At 40.6% G+C, this 16,563-nt stretch overlaps 2 protein-coding genes across 2 annotated transcripts in view; one reads left to right on the top strand and one right to left on the bottom strand.

Moving 5' to 3' along the window:
- scara5 (scavenger receptor class A, member 5 (putative)) overlaps positions 1–2,691 on the bottom strand; it is a 106,961-nt gene extending 104,270 nt beyond the window's left edge. The window contains exon 1 of the mRNA XM_008282378.1: positions 2,403–2,691. The gene's annotated coding sequence lies outside the window, so the exon portion shown is untranslated. The remainder of the gene's footprint in view (positions 1–2,402) is intronic.
- A 4,291-nt stretch (positions 2,692–6,982) lies between these two features.
- On the top strand, positions 6,983–15,822 carry LOC103357709 (sterile alpha motif domain-containing protein 12-like). The gene is made up of 4 exons (XM_008282377.1): positions 6,983–7,064; positions 13,480–13,626; positions 15,425–15,565; positions 15,784–15,822. The coding sequence occupies exons 2-4, from the start codon at positions 13,506–13,508 to the stop codon at positions 15,798–15,800; spliced, it is 279 nt and encodes a 92-aa protein (XP_008280599.1). The 5' UTR covers positions 6,983–7,064; positions 13,480–13,505; the 3' UTR covers positions 15,801–15,822.
- Positions 15,823–16,563: the final 741 nt, after the last annotated feature.

Below are 16,563 nucleotides of genomic sequence, written 5' to 3'. Positions count from 1 at the left end.
GAAGGTTGGGACAGGCGGCATAAACAGGAACAAGCAGGGTACCAGATGACAGGAAGGAAAGGATATTGGGAACAAAAAATGACACGACAGCTAAAGCTAGATGGCTGACAGGGCAATAGGAAATATGTAAGGTCCGTGCAGAATGGAGTCTACTGACATGTTGTGGGTGGATGGACGATGGTATAGATAATACCAATTTACCAGACCTGTAATCCACTCCCCATCTAAGATTTAGGCTCGCTTTTCAAAGGGATTTAAATGGGGATAATATAGGCACGGATTCTGACAAGGAAAAGGAATGTGTGGCTCTCCTGCATTATTCTGAACTTTTTGTTTCAAATGGTCCATTGTGAGTGCAATGCCAAACCTGGGGAGAACACATTAAAACTTTTCCTACTCACTAATTTTCCCTTAGCATGTCCTAACTGGAGGGTTTTTCAGAAAAGAAACTGAGTATGTGGAGCCAGTGCCACTGGCTGCTCATCCAGCACCCGGCCTCAAACTGTATCATCAGTGACAACCACAACAATCGATTAGCATTGGCAGCAATATTTTTTAGCCATTTCTAAAAACAAACAAACAAAAAAAAAAACCTTTCCGTTAAATAAAAGTAGTGACTGTTTCATCATCCATTGGTTTATGGACTGCCATTTCAAAGCCTCTAGTTTGGAATTTGTCCAACGCCATTTTGATCTTTTGAAACCAAATGCAACAAGCGAAGGGTGGATCTGACCGAGCTCTTGAGGACACTATGCATTATGATATAATAATGATCTGTCAATTACAAAGTAGCCCCACCCTAAAACACACCCTATTTTATTGTCTATTTTACTGTAAATGGGACACCACAGAATTAACACCTTGTGGCATTAATAACATCTTAAAACTAGCAACTGAGTCTATTAACTTATTAGGATTTATTTTATTCCCTCTGGTAACAGATCAAGTGAGAAGAAGGAGGATAATTTTCTGTTTAACTTCTGTACAAACAAACTTCTTTTTGTAATCAGAGGAGTCGCCCCCTGCTGGCTGTTAGAAAGAAAGTAGGTTTAAGGTGCTTCCACATTGGCTTCATTTTAGACTACTTTCATCTTTATATACAGTCTGTAACGGACACATCTGGGTTTTGATAATCACTGAAATGATTCATATTAAGTTCATATTGGTTCATGAGCTTATGCACCTGACAATAATTTCCATATGCCTTCTTTAAAATGAGCCTCAGTGGGGTGCACTGGCAGCAATAGACATAGTCCTATCTCTGTGGCTCTGTGGCTTGGATTCTAAGAGAATCCAAATGAGATCACTAACTGGAGCGAATATGAAACACAAACTGCCACAGCTTTTTATCTAAAATGCATTTTCTTTCGTGGACCATTCAGCATCATATCTTCTGTTAGCTAATGATTTCATGATGTGTATATCTGAAAACAGTGAAAAGTTTGGCTGTTAAAAGCCACACAGAGACTTCTTCACACAGCTCTGGGTCTGGTCAACAAACATAGAAAATGCACAGAGAGCAACAGTTCAGTGAACTGAGGGAGTGACTGGAAATTCACTCAAGACAGCAGATGGACCCCTCTCGACTCTCTCAGCATGAGAGGAAACAATTATCTTGTCATGTGTCAAGATTTGTCCCCAACAGAGCACCTGATTGTCTGCAAGGTCAGAGGGAAGCAGGGTGTGTGGTCTCTGCTGATATTTAAAGCAGATTTCCACATAAAGCTAAATGATTGACGAGAACAGGCTGTTAAAAACTACTCCACAAGTTAGTTAAAAGTTCATCTCTGGCATAATAACGGACATTACACATTTCTTCCATTCATTTAACAATGAAAGAGTAACTAAAAGTTTAATTAATTCCCATAATTGTAGGAGCACTTGAAAGCACCATCTCCCTATATAAACAGTAGGCACAAATCCCATGGCATTGCTCAGTCATCCATGTGCAACATTAACCCATTTTTCTCGCCTAATTAAAGGCAGGGGTACTTCACCCATGACTGCTGAAACACAAAGCAGCAATTTTCTGCGGATGAGTTCCATTAAATATGCATTTCCTGTTCTTTTGTGGTGCGCCGCTCCAATAAAATGCATGCAAGGAATCTGCATTTTAACTTGCGACTCAACCTAATTGCAATAAAATAAGTTGAGCAGAGGTCAACCAGTTTGCCACCTTAAAAGGTCAAAGTCTGGGCTACTTGCAGACAGGCAGTGCTGCTATTTTTCAGATTTTTAACACTAAATCAAGCTTTTGCCAGTGCAATCTATTATTTATCTCATTGTCTAAATCTGCTGATCTCTTCCAGAGAGCTGATATGACTTGTGCATATATTTTTGCACAACATCTTGGTGACAGGTGACACACAGGTGCACATTCAAGTATTAGCAAATTTAAATACCTTGTCAGATTCTGTTAAGCCTGTGCCTCATAAAATCTGAGATGAAACTTGTAGCAGAAGTCCTTCTGTCTCACCGGGTCAGCTGTCAACTGGAAATAAAAAAATCACAGCTCCGCGTTTCTCATAATTTTCCTTAAAAAGTTGCGTCTGAACGCTGTATGTTCCTTGGATCAGTCCGGCAGCTCTCAAAGTGTCACTATCACTGCACTGAAGTGAATAGTTAGAAATACTCAAATCCGCACCACGCACAGTCTGTCAGTGCTGCAGATGCACGCAGTCAGCAGCTCTGTAGTGCAGAGCTATCAGACATTTGGAGTAATATACCCACAACATCGTCATGTGACCACCACGGAGCTCCAGCTGAGGCTCCTCAGCCGCCGAGCAGCTGGTGAACAACCTCAGCAGTAGGCCGAGCAGCTGTACAGGAGCGCCCTCTGCTGGCGGAGATGATAATTACACCCTAAGAGCAGTTACACTGTCCAAGAGACTTAATTTAATTTTGCTTTATTTTATTTTATTAAGGCTAAAATACCTTATTTTTAGTAACTCCAGTGGCGGGCCATGTATTTTACTCCTAGGCCTTCAATGGCTTAACCTGTGTAAACATTTTCTGGTTTCTGGAAACAGAGAAAAAAAAAAGTTCTGCTTTGAAGAATGGTAGTTACTGAATGTAGCCCTTTAACATATTCAGAGATGATGTGTTCAGGTGCTCCAATAATAAAATAAGGGAAGGCTTTACTTTTGCTTCATTGTTAAATAAATCAAAGAAATGTGCAATGTGGTTTTATAAACCTTCACGACTGACTGTGTGGGGTGACCAGACTTGAGGTAGTCATGGCTACCCCTAGAATCTGCCTCTAAAAAAGCGTGCCTCAGAAGCCACAAATTTATTTTGTGATTGCTAATTAGTGATGATTTGAAGTATGCACGACTAACACATTATAAAATGAAACGGTAAAGTGGATCCTACATTGTTTCCAAGCTCTCTTTTGACCTTTCAGCTGATATCCGTACATGCTCTGCATACCAGCGCACATTTCTTGGTAATGGAATTAATAATTAACTTTGGGGATATAGGATGAGGGAGCTACCAGATGTTTTCTTCACAACAGTGGATGAATCTAGCCTTGAGCCTACTAGCTACAGACATGTACAGTATGCAGAATTTTTATTGAATCTGTAAACAAGTCAGCCTTTCCCAGGTAAGACATTGTGACATGTAAGTAATAAAGCGGTTTATGACTGGATTTCATTCAGCTGCTTCAACTTTAGGGTCCTGGCATTGTGTATGTTGTTCGCTGTCACACTGTCAGGGCTTATTGAACATATGAACTCAACAGAGCAATTGCTAAAATGTGACTATTTTCTCAGGTTATTGATTTATTCTCCTCTCAGGTGAACCCCCATATCTTTTTGTATAAAACGTGGTGTATTTTTTTCCCCCGTATTTTAAAGAATAATGACACAGAAATTTTCCATCCAACAAGCTGACAGGATTATTGTTCAGTCCCATATGAATCCATGGAAATCTGACTCCATGTTTCTGACATGGTCATCAGTACACTACAGTTCCAAGGAGGAAATACTCAGCTGGGGTGTTGACTGCTTTTTTCACTCATGATGTGTCTTCTAGCATATAAAAAAACACCATATGGACAAATTAACGAGATAAAAATGTGATTTTCATGCAGGGGGTCTTTAATGTTATTGGGAACATCTGTGCTTCTGCTAATTTGTAATGCCAGTATCAGCTTTTGTTGTAAATGTCCCTTGCTGAGATCATAGAAACATCATAGCAAGCCCCATTTAAAGTAATTTATTAATACCTGTTTGTTAGAAAGACTTATTAAATTTAGAGTCATAAGTCCACAGACTTACCGTCACAACACAACACAATACAAATAAGCAGTAAGGCTTAAATCGACGTCATACAGTTTACTTGATTTCACCAGGAAAATCTGCTATGAGTACTGTGTTTGCCTGGTTACATGTGCCTATCATAAAAACAACAACAACAAAACAAGGAGATAATTAAAACATATCAAACAGCAGTAAAAGTGTTTATGACTGTGACTTAAGTGCTTGAGGCCTTTTCATAAACACTGTAACTTAAAAATAAAACCTCACGTACAGGGACAATTCATTAGCAAAACTATGAAAGCCTGACTGTTTTTCCTATGATGACATGATGCAGTAACAGTTTCCATGTGTATGGCACCATAAAGGTAGGTGGCAGGGTCTATGCATCACCAGCATTTTTACTGGAATGCAGCTGTCATGGCTCCAGACTCTCCCCATCCTCCCCTGTGTTTCTTCTGTTTATCTCTCTCCCTTGTGTCTCTTGTTGGTTTGTCTATCTGTGTGTGTGTGTGTGTGTGTGTGTGTGTTCACCTGCTGTTCAGTTTCCTCTGCCTCTTACTCATCCTCACATCTGAGGCTCATCTGTCCAACTCTGCAGATATCAATCTGGGCCCCTCACTCCACTCTCTGCCAGATTGTTCACTTCAACATGGTGCTAATGCGAACACCTACACCTTCAGGTTAGTCTTCTCTCTATGTTCCTCAGGCTGTCAAGTAATGTCAGTCTGTCTCTTTGCTCCAGGATCGCCTACTTCAGTTTCCCAACTCGGCTTTTCCACCTGCTGCGAACAAGTCGCCCCATTCTGCTCACCTTGTTCCATGCCATTTGCTATGACATGCTGGGCTGCTTCATCTCTGCGTTGAACTGTTCTCCATCAGCCTGGTGTCTCACTCCTGTTCTTGGGTCCTTCTATGCAGACCTTAACAGTAGCACAGACATTTCCAGTCTTTTTAATCATAAATGCCATACAAGTTACTTTCTTCTTACAGCATTAGTAATACTTCCTGGGGATATCACGTACTTTGAATCTATCAACATCAGACAATCTCACCTAATCAACCCTCAGACTTGTGTCCAGATAACACAACACCATTGGTGCTGTCCTGTCCTGATCCATAGCCACCTTGAAGCAACTTCTGCCTCTTTGGTGAGCCTCCACTTCTGGGACCCTGTGATGCCCAGCATTTTGCAGGCCTTGTAGAAGGACCGGCCTGTGAACCCTCTAGGCTCACAGATTGCTTGTTTTTATTTTGCCCGTTGTTCGCCTCTTCAGTGCTGCCTTCCTTGGGATGGTGACTTCTGAGAGAATGATCTGCTTGGAGCTTTCCAAGATCAGAACTTCAGTTGCTTCCCTATAGGTTGACTTTCAGTTCCCAGTCTTGTAATGTTGCTGTTGTGGTCCTGGCAGGTGATTTTTCCCCAGCCCTGGTAAAAGAGATGATCTTCTTCACTGGGTGGGTGTGCTACTAGTGGATAATCCCACTGCAGATGGCATCCCTTATGTCCCTGAAGACTCCGGTCAGGTCACCTGCTGCAGCGCCCCTCACCCAGAGCTTTCATACAGCTGCTGAGGATGCGCTCCAGAGTCTTTCTTCAGGCGCAGAGGGCAGGTGGGTGATTCTACCTTCACCCAGCAGGATAAGTTGGTAGAATGTTAAAGATAGCATGCATTAAGAATTTCATTTAATGAGGCTCAGTTTTCCCAAGCTCAGACTGTTAAAACTCCAGAAGTCTGAATTTGTGTTTTGAAACTAATATTGTTATGGAGTCATGGAGTTCACTGCCTGTTTTTGTCATGATGTGTCTTCCATCATATAAAAACACATCATAAGAACATTAGCGAGGTAAAAAAAAAGCTTTTTTTTTTTTTTAACTGAGGGAGACGTTTAACATTATGATAATCTAACAAAGCGCTTTATAGTTTTTGCTTCTTATTTACTCATTCATGTACACTCACACACCCCTGCCTTCGCCCTAAGTCGGCTGGGATAGGCTCCAGCCCCCCCGCGACCCTAGTGAGGATTAAGCGGTGTATAGAAAATGGATGGATGGATGTACACTCACACGCCAGTGGCTGTCATACAAGGTGCACGCCTACCACTGGGAGCAACTTGCACCCCAATGTTCTACTCAAATTAAAAACATTGTCCTGCTGTGGGAAGCCACTGGTGTTGAGGAGTGCCGTTGCTATGAAAGGTTGTGCTTGATGGGAAACAACGTTTAGGAGTGTAGTACATGTCAAAGCAACATCCACATGAATGCCAGGACCCATGGTTTCCCAGCAGAACCTTACAATGTAATGAGATGATCAATGTTATTCACATCACCTATCACTTATTTTCTTGTAATGGCCATTTAATGTATATGCCACACTCTGACAGTGAATGCTACACATATTACCAATGTTGTTGTTGTTGTAGTTTTTTTTAAACTTAATACACTGTATCTAGTCAATGTTGCATTTACTTTACCAATATTACTACAGTATGTTTTTGTTGTCCAGTATTGTCTATGATTACCATACACTTCAGTTTTTTCAAAAGTATATTTACACCACCAAAAATGAGCATACATGTTGCCATTTAGTTTTTTCAAACATGTATAATTGTTTTACGTTATTAAATATTGACATTATCAATGACAAATATGAACCTCCACATTACAAATATTTTTGACAGCACCTGAAGGCATCACGCTGGGTGGAGCCTGGAGGAGGAACACACCTCATACACGGTGTCTGAAGTCCACAGGTCCAGAGGAGGGTCGACAGTAAAAGTGGAATCAAACAGACCGGACTGCAGGTAAATACAGCTTCTTACTGAGCAAAAACTTTAAGAACATCTGTCAAGATACCTGCAGTTAGTTTTAAATGTTTGGTGTTGTTCAAAGACAGCTGTTCGTCGATGAGTTCCTATAGCTCTCCTAGGCGGGCCGTCCCTCAGAGGAAACCAGGCAGAAGTCCATTCAAATTTCTGACCTTTTAAGTTCTCCTCATTTACCGGCTCAGCTACCCATCTGTTATAGAACAGCAAAGACTTTTGAGATAAACGGTTTTAATTCGGCAAAAGCATATCGACAAGGACACGGAGTTATAAGTCAAAAATTCAACATTTCCAATGACTTTGACTGTTTTTGCATGAGGAGACACAAACATGGGACTGTAAGTCGATATCGTTTTTGACACTATGATGCATGCAGCATAAATGTATTGTTGCACAAAATGCATTTTCATCGGGTACAACTTCCGTTTTGTTAAGCCATGCATTCCATTTGCTAAACGAAGACACATCATTACGCTGCAGTTGTTGGAGCTCTGAACAGTCAATGGTCTAAATCTCCTGCCCTGGAAGCTTTATTATACTAATAGGAGAAAAGCTGCAGATTAAAGAGCTTAAGCGTCTGTGAATAGGATCATAGAAAAGTTAGTCGACCACTAACTCTTCCTGAAAGCTTGATCAAGAGACGAGGTACTTCTGCAGGAAGCCACAAGGTGGTAGGATAACCATAGGCTGACTGTGAGGATGACAGCTTGGGATGCAGGAAGGACGACTGCAACCTGCAACTTAACAATGTGTCCTGTTTGAACGTTTTTAGATTAGTTGGGTCTGCATTGATTCATTGTGTCACGAGAGCAATCCCATTTGACGTGGAGGCTGTATTTCTAAGATATGTATTCTAGTGAGAGGAAATAAATCCAATCAGGCCACAGGACAGCTCTCGTCAGGCTTTCATGGGAATGTATGGAGACGCTGATGTCCAGCTGTTACCTTGTTAAGTGTAAATTGAAAATGACAAAGGCTGGGTAGCAGACATACACCAAATACCAAAAGTATGGTTTGTTTTTGTTCTCTTTGCTTATTTAATCAGCCATTTGCCTGTTTAAATACTTTTTTCTCCAGTTTGAGATAATTTTTTAATTTGGCAAATTCAGGTATTGCATTGGCACAGGTTGAAAATAAGTAAATAAATCAAGCTACACCCATTTCTACAAACAAGAAATAACTTAAAATTCTGTGAAGAAGGATATGATGCTCCCCCACTTGGAATCTGAGATTCCCCTCTGTCCCCTGGTGGGTTGACAAGATATCAACACTCAAGTCACATTCCGGCAGGGAGAAAAATAAACACCCACCAAACATAGTGGTTTTAAGCTGTGGGTGGTAAAAGTTTTTTCCTCCAAGTTGGGGAATTATTTTCTTTAAAGCCTGTATGAAGCACTTACAATGGCATTAGTGTGCTGGATTCTGTACACAACATCAGACACACTTTTCCTTTTGTGCGACCGGTCCATGACATTGTAGTTACAGTATAATCTCAGGTTTAAGTGTCTGAACCTCCAAATGACTCCAGACTACTGTATGTTACACACCTTGCTGGGTCAAAGAGAGTAGAACACACTAACATGATGTGCAGGTGGAAGTGGAAGAATAAACTCAGATATGCTGAAGGTATTAAAATCAAAGTATAAAACAGTTATAATGAGCACCGATTCTCCTGTCTGGTATATGAACCAAAGCTCCTGAGCAGTCTGTTCAGTATTCTGTTCAAGCACAAGAAGTGTCGAGGGTGGTGAGTCTGTACAAGACCTGGTGCCAGCATCGGCCAGGTCCAGTCCAGCATAGGGGTTTGTGCTTGTAGTACAGAACGACCTCAGTGGCCTGAGGGGAAAACATGTATCAGCCACCTGCACTGCTTAAAGCTAGACTATCATACAGTACACATGGTGTTTTTTTTTTAGCACTGTGTGAAGAGTTTTTGACATAACTTAAGACTGCAATTTTTTCATTTACAGTGTTAAAGTGAGTACATCCCTGTGCAGTCTCACTGAAATGTCAAATGATTCATACCTGTATCTCCTTACAGTAATTGCATTACTTGTAAATTGAACAGCAGGGTTTTTTTGCTCTTGTGTAAAATGTTAAACTGTTTAGATTTGTTATATTAAAAGTGCATGCCCCACAGTAGGACATCAACGCGACAAAAGTCAGCATACCAGTGGAGTGCTTTGGATCGTTATCATGCTGAAATATTCCACTATTGCCAAACTTCTGCAGACTGAGAATCATTTTGTCAAACAGTATTTGCTCTGGAGTTCAGTATGCCGTCTATAAATGTCATCTCCCAACACTATCGCACTCCCACCTCCATGCTTCACTGCCAGGACTGTGTGTTCACTGTGGTAATACTGGACAGATTTGCACCTTCCATCCTAGAGCGCATCTGATCTTAACAGATTTGTCTTGTCTGATCCAATGGGTGGCTGTGGCTCTGGTGGTGGAGCAGGTTGTCCTCCAGTCGCAAAGTTGGTGGTTCGATCCCCCAGTTGAAGTGTCTTTGGGGAGAACACTGAACCCGAAGTTACTCCCAACGGCAGGCAGCACTTTGCAGCTCTGTCGCCACTGGTGTATGAATGTGTGTGTGAATGGGTGAATGAGAAACACATTGTAAAGTGCTTTGGATAAAAGCGCTATATAAGTGCCATTTACCGTTTACCAATCGAAGAATGTGTTTCAAATATTCATCAGGCTGTTTTTCATGTTTTTGGTTTTTTAAAATTATTATTATTATTTTTAGCACGAGTTCTTCTTGGGCTGCATGATGTCTTGGTGGCTAGCACCATCGCCTCGCAGCTAGAAGATCCCTGGTTCGCATCCCAGTTAGGACGTCTGGGATCTTTCTGCATGGAGTTTACATGTTCTCCCCGTGCAGCGTGGGTTCTCTCCTCCCACACAGTCCAAAAACATGTTGAGGTTAATTGGTGATTCTATAGGTGTGAATGTGAGTGTGCTTGGTTGTCTGTCTCTAAGTGTAGCCCTGTGATAGACTGGTGACCTGTCCAGGGTGTCCCCTGCCTTCACCCTAAGTCAGCTGGGATAGACTCCAACCCCTCTGCGACCCTAGTGAGGATGAAGTGGTGTATAGATAATGGATGGATAAGTTCTTCTTGCATGCATTTTTCTTGGATACCATTCTTAGAGGTTGACGTTGTACAATGATCTTGACACTGTCTGAGCTGTCATAGAAACTCTGATTTCCACTAATAACCCCTGGGCCAAGTCTGAAACACCCCATCTGTTTTACGGAGCTAGATTGTGTAAGCAGTGCACTGCTTGTTGCACCAATTTAGAACAAACCACTGCTGCTCTGATTAGTGGTACCATGGCTCGTTTTATACCTCCTGATTATTAATGTTGCTCTGTTTTAACTCAGTTTCAATTGTTTGGTCACCGATCTTCCTGTATCCTTTCCATCTTTGTGAAGTTTCACAATTAGATTTCCCCATGTGGAGCCCATAGGTCCAGTTCTGGTGTTTAACGGTCATTTTATTACCATATTCGCGTGATCACAATTGGTAATCACAGGTGGACACAATTTGGTTTCAGTGATCAAAGGTTTTCTGTCTTCTGTCAGTGTTTACAGGTGTATTCACTTTTGTTGCATTGAGTTTTACTGTCGGGCCTCTATTTTCAATATAGTCCTCCAAAAGAATTTGGTTTTGATTGTTCATAAGAGGAAACTACTGCTCAGCTTCGATATAATGCAGTTATTGAGAGGTGATACAGTTTTCACTTCATTTGACATTTAAGTGACATTGTACAGGGGTGTACTCCCCGTGCAATGCCACTTACATGTCAGTCGAATAACACTAGAAAAGATTCAGTCATTCTTTTTTGACCATCTCTAACTGTATGTGAAGCCATGTTGCCATAACAAACAGAACTGCCCACTTTGTCCAACTGTTCTACCCCGAAGCTCCATAAAAAGGGTGAAACTAGAAGCAGAAGGTGGCAGTAGGGACGGATAATAAAAGACATCAGGCCTGAGGAGGAAGCAGTATTTCAGAAGGATTAATAAAGCTCTTCTCATCAGCTGCTGAATGTGTTTAATTTAGATTTAAACACATCAGTTCGGATTAAAGCTTAAACACAAGTTAATAAGTTTAATAAAGCGGGGAGTTGTAGAATCTATAAATCTACCACACAATCAGCGAGCGGTACAAAAAGCCAATTTCCCACCCTGCTTGTTGCTGCACATGACTTTTGTTTACAAGTGCTGGTTTAGTTGTAACAGGGAAGCGTGAACCTAAATGAAATGGTTCCGAGCAAATAAGACAAGCTGTATACTGTCACTTTATGCGCCCATAAAAATAGACCCACAGGAGCCCAGTTTAGCTCTGTCGTTTAGGAAACGCTGTCCTCAGGCATAAAACAAACATTATAGACCACAGGAAGATTTTCTTTACCCTCAGCTCACCCCAACACTGACGGGAACTTTCCCATCTCTCTGCCCCGGTCACTTTCTGTATGTCAATTACTCCACTGGGATCTCGTTACTGCCCCAGCCAATCACGCACCCCCCTTAATTAACACAGGAAACTACATTTCTATATTTACAACCTAATAACTAGGCTGGCCTGCTGAAAAGGTCACATCAACAGTTTAGCAGTTTTTGCCCTATAGCAGTGTAGCCCAGGAGGATATGGCTGGGAGAAAAGCCAAATGAACCAGAGGCAACTTTTTGGAAAACTTTTTTTTGACCTCGGAGTGTCGGAGCTGGTTGATTTCACCTCGCTGTAGAGGAATCCGTCAGCCGTGCTCAGCTATTTGTCATCATGTTCAGGGAGTTGTCGAATTAATCACTGGAAAATAGGCTTATACGGAGTAAGTAGGTGACACCACATGTGAAGGAAATTTAATCCGAGGCGTCAAATATCAAGAGAAAATGACATTTCCTCACATTTGAAGGTCTACCACAGACAAAAATGTCCTCAGCTAATGTGCCCGGAGCAACACTTCAATGAGCTGCTGCTGGGGGACGTCTGCACGTTCGCAGGGATGGCAGCCGAGTTTCTGAGCTCAAATTCTGGTCTGGTGAACTTTAATAATCACAGGCATACTTTTATTTTTACCACCTCTGTCCTGTTGGTCTTCAGCAATATAACCTGGAATTACCTTTTTTTTTTTTCATTCTGCTCACATCTTGATGTATTATTGAGTTAATTGTGGGAAAATCTTATGGCACACCATCACCAAATCCCAACAGAGTGATGCTGATAAACAGTCAATCATATTTTTAAATCATTTTTCAAGGAATAAAATACTAAAAATGTCTATCAGATGTGAGTATTCTACTCCTTGTCTGTGTTTTATGTATTTTTAAATAGAATATATTTGGATTTTGAACTTGTGGTTAGCAAAAAACAAGCAATTAGTAGATGGCACCTTGGGTTGCATGACCATTTTTTATATTTTATATATGAAACAATGATCCATTAACTAAATAAATGATCAGCCGTAGACTAATTGATTAGAAAAACAGTAGGTGCAGCCATACACTTCAGAAGAGAGGAGATCGTTTGGTTTAGTTGTAATGAGAAGTTCAAGAAGCAGAAGAAATACACGGAGTAACTTCAGTTTTATCTCAGGCACTGATGCTCGGCAAGGCTGCTGTTCTTGCTCACTCACACTGCCTTGAATGGAGATATCAAAGGAAAGATACATATATAAAATTTAGTTATGACTTTGGCCTTTTATTATCATAAGATTGTATTCACTAAATCGGACAGGAAACCTTAATGTTCACATGATCAGATGCGTTGAAAACCAGCCAACACATTCTCTACCTACACCATGTTATTAGGAGTTTAATTGCCACTTTAAACCACTTCATTTGGAGGGAAACCAAAAAGGACTGCATCTGAAAGGTCTCATCCCTCAGTCATAATCCCTCATTGCACAGGATGACTGTGCACAAAAGCAAACAAGTACAATAGGTCAAAGCTGAAATCAATTTGTAGGATGTGATGGATATTTAAAATAGGAACAGGAATGATGGCCAGTCCAACAAATATAGGATCCAGATTGTGATGAAAACAAAACAAATGGAAGGAAACAACCTTACAAGGAGGTAAAGATGACCACCACAGAGTGATGCTGTATGATACATGTACCGTATTACTTTTTTTTTTTTTACCTGGAGCATTTGAAGACTAAATTGTAGCTATGTGTTTTGCAAATTCTTTGTTACTCACTTGTTCTATGGCTCTCATCCAGGTTGTTTTTTCCTGACTAGATCCTTGCTTGTGTTGTATCTGCTGTCAGATGTATTTTGCTTTGGATAAAAGCGTCAGCTAAATGAAATTGTAGAATTGTAGTTTTAAATACACAAACTAAATTAACCATGTTTTGATGTTCTGTTTTTGTTTTTCCTTCCCAGGCAATTGCTGATGTGGTCGCAGGGCGATGGACCCGACAAAGCAAGCGTCGTTGTGGTCAGTGGAAGAAGTGCTGGAGTGGGCACAGGAACAGTATCCTTCCTACATGAACATGCTCCATAAAGCTATAATCAAACATGCTATATCAGGTAAAGCTCATGCGTTAAATTCAACTTGCTTTATACATGCAAAGGTTAAACTAGAATAATCCATCTGTCAAGTAGATGTCGTCTTTATGTTTTCTTTTGTCACGTGTTTTGAATAGAATCTGTCAAATGTGTTTTTAACTGACCACTAAACATGCAAACATTTCAATTTAGTTAAGCAAAGTGCTATGACTGTAAGCCTTATCCACAAGCACAGTGCAAGCAATTTAAGCTTTAGGTCAGAGAAAGTAGACCCTTTGGAAAACTTCTTCCGAGGTGAAGGTTTTCAGCAACTGTTTGCAGTGCTGATGTGTGGGCAGGGAAATAAATAGATAAATAAATGTATATATAAAGGATGAATGTAGCCTTTGGGTGAGAAAACAGAAGCCAGCATAGTGATGCCTTAAACCTGTAATATTTTGTAATGACCAGCAGGGGGCGACTCCACTGGTTACAAGTCTGTTTGTATAGAAGTCAATGAGAAAATGTCTTTACTTCTTTGATTTCAGAGAACATTTTCCGAACAAATTTATGGTCTCAATCAGTAGTTTCAAGTCTCCCTCAATGTAGCATAACGTCCATTTAGTAAATGACGACCCCATTAGAGTAGAACAGATGATGAAATAGGATAGGTTTTAAGGCGTGACTACCTTGTGATTGACAAGTTGCCGCCATATTGCCAGTCTTTGGAAAAACAGAGTTTTTGAATTGTGACAGTCACTGTGTGCTGTTACCTCCTTTGTTTACATGAGGTGATTCTGTCCAGTAGCGGATGTGCTGGTTCTAACCTTGCTAAATACCAGCGTACCTATAGACTAGAGGGCTGTTTTACAAAGCAGGTTTGACATAGCCAGGCTTTCTTTGGGTAAGTGGGCTCAACAAAACTAAAGCCCCAGTCAGAGTAAACAGGTGTCTCAAAGGTGGTTATAAAGTTTCTTTGTTAACCAGGTTTTCTGCTTCAGACTCTGACTTAAAAGCAGGTATTCAACGCGTCATTTGACTCTTCCTCTGCACAAAATGAAACCAAAGTGTCCCGCCTGCTTTTAATGTCGCGTAAATGATGAAAGACAGAAATGCTGGAAGAAAACTGTTGACTGTGTGTTAATATATTTGTTTTACTGATCAATGCAGCCACTTATTTCTAACTGACAGCTGCATATTAGAGTTGTTAGACTTTAAACTTCCATGTATTGAAACATTATATTGCATTGCAATGCATTTAGGTCTGACACTGTGCCGTAATGTAGGAAATCATTTTAATTTTGGCCAAATCAAAGTGAAATTGATGAAAATTTTCTGTAATACAACTAATACACTAAATATATTTTCCAATCTGTTTTCTATTAACTGTAGCATTAAAAGTTAAAATAGACTCAACAGCAAATCAGGACCAAACATAAAAACATATTTATGTGATTTCTGCATCGCCAAAATCAATGTTGGGTTCCCATGGCAACGCAATGCATACAGTGCGTGATACTGTAATGACACAGCTTCAAGTAGTGGGATTCGTAACATACAGTTTAACAGGTTTACAGATGTAACACGTTCTCTTTACTGAAAATTACCAGGAAACCATTTGATTAAAGGGAAACGCTTCTTACTGCTGATTTTAATCTGAAGCTCTGATCGAGGAGGTAAACAGAGAGCCACCTTCATGATACTGAAAACTCTGACTTTAGACTTAACGTGCCTGCTAACCCACTAATCTCACTGTGTAGTACAACCCTCAGGTCTTTGTTTACTGCGTTAAAAACACTCATTTCCACCTAACACACCCAAGTTGTGCATGAATTTGCAGGCCGTGCACTGCTGAGACTAAAGGAGCATCACCTGGAGCTTCTCGGGGTGGAAGATAAGGAGCAGCAGCAGGAAATATTGCAGGACCTCCTCCTCCTAAGAGTTCAGGAAGAAATCAATGAACTCTGTGACATCTGCTCTGGTGAGAATGCTAAATGACTTCATCTTAAGGTTGTGGCTGAACTACTAACTAGTAAAATAGCCATGCTGTGTGGACAACTAAAAGCAGTGAAAGAAAAATCACTGGTGGTAGTAGTCCTTGACAAGTCTTCGCATTTTAATTCTTGTGTAAAAATTGTGGGCAATGTGAGAAACAAACTGCTAACTTGTATTTTGTTTGCTCTCTTTTCTACTCTCCAGAGTGTTTTTCTTCATAAAGGACAGTAAAATCTTCAGAAAGAAAGAAACCCAGCTGACTTTTTTTTTCCATTTCCCATTCATCCATTCAACCGTGTGAAGGAGAGAGAAAGGTGGGAGTGATGGAAATAACAAGAGAAGGTGAATAGAAAGAGGGATCGATGAGGAATGAAGAGAGAAAGAAACCCATTTCGTGTGTGAAATCTGACCTGTGCAGATGGATGAGATTAGTTTTTGTCTGGTTGTCTTTTTCTGGTCCCTACTGTCCATTACTCTCTGTCTTTTTTTCTTTCTCTGCTGTGGGTTTGCATCCAACTATAGCATTTTACAAATAGCTGAACACTACTGTTGATGTATTTAATAAGGAAAAGCAGCTCCAGTGTGTGTGTATGAATGACGGTAGAGTCTGTCAGTCCCTTACTGCTATTACTGTGAACTGTAGATAATGCATAGATAGCTATTTTTAACCCCACCAGTATCATCACTGTGGAGATGGTGATGTCAGTGGGTCGGACGTCTCTTTTCTCCAGTATTAGATGAACTGTCATGAAATTTTATCCAGACATTAGTGTTCCCCAGAGGATGAATCCTACCTGACTTTTCCTCCAGTTCCTCCATGCCGGGCCATATTTATAGATTTGAGGGCAATGTCAACAGTTTGGATGAATTTCAGGGAACTTGGCTGAACGCATTCATGCTCCCTTCAAGATGAACTAAAGTCACTTTGTCAATCATCAACTTGAAATGTTGTTGAACCAGTACTTTGGTTCATGACAAAATACC

Source organism: Stegastes partitus, unplaced genomic scaffold, assembly GCF_000690725.1.
Source record: "Stegastes partitus isolate 25-593 unplaced genomic scaffold, Stegastes_partitus-1.0.2 Scaffold269, whole genome shotgun sequence".
In the NCBI taxonomy this organism is placed as follows: domain Eukaryota; kingdom Metazoa; phylum Chordata; class Actinopteri; family Pomacentridae; genus Stegastes; species Stegastes partitus.
This window is presented reverse-complemented; position numbering and strand designations above follow the sequence as displayed.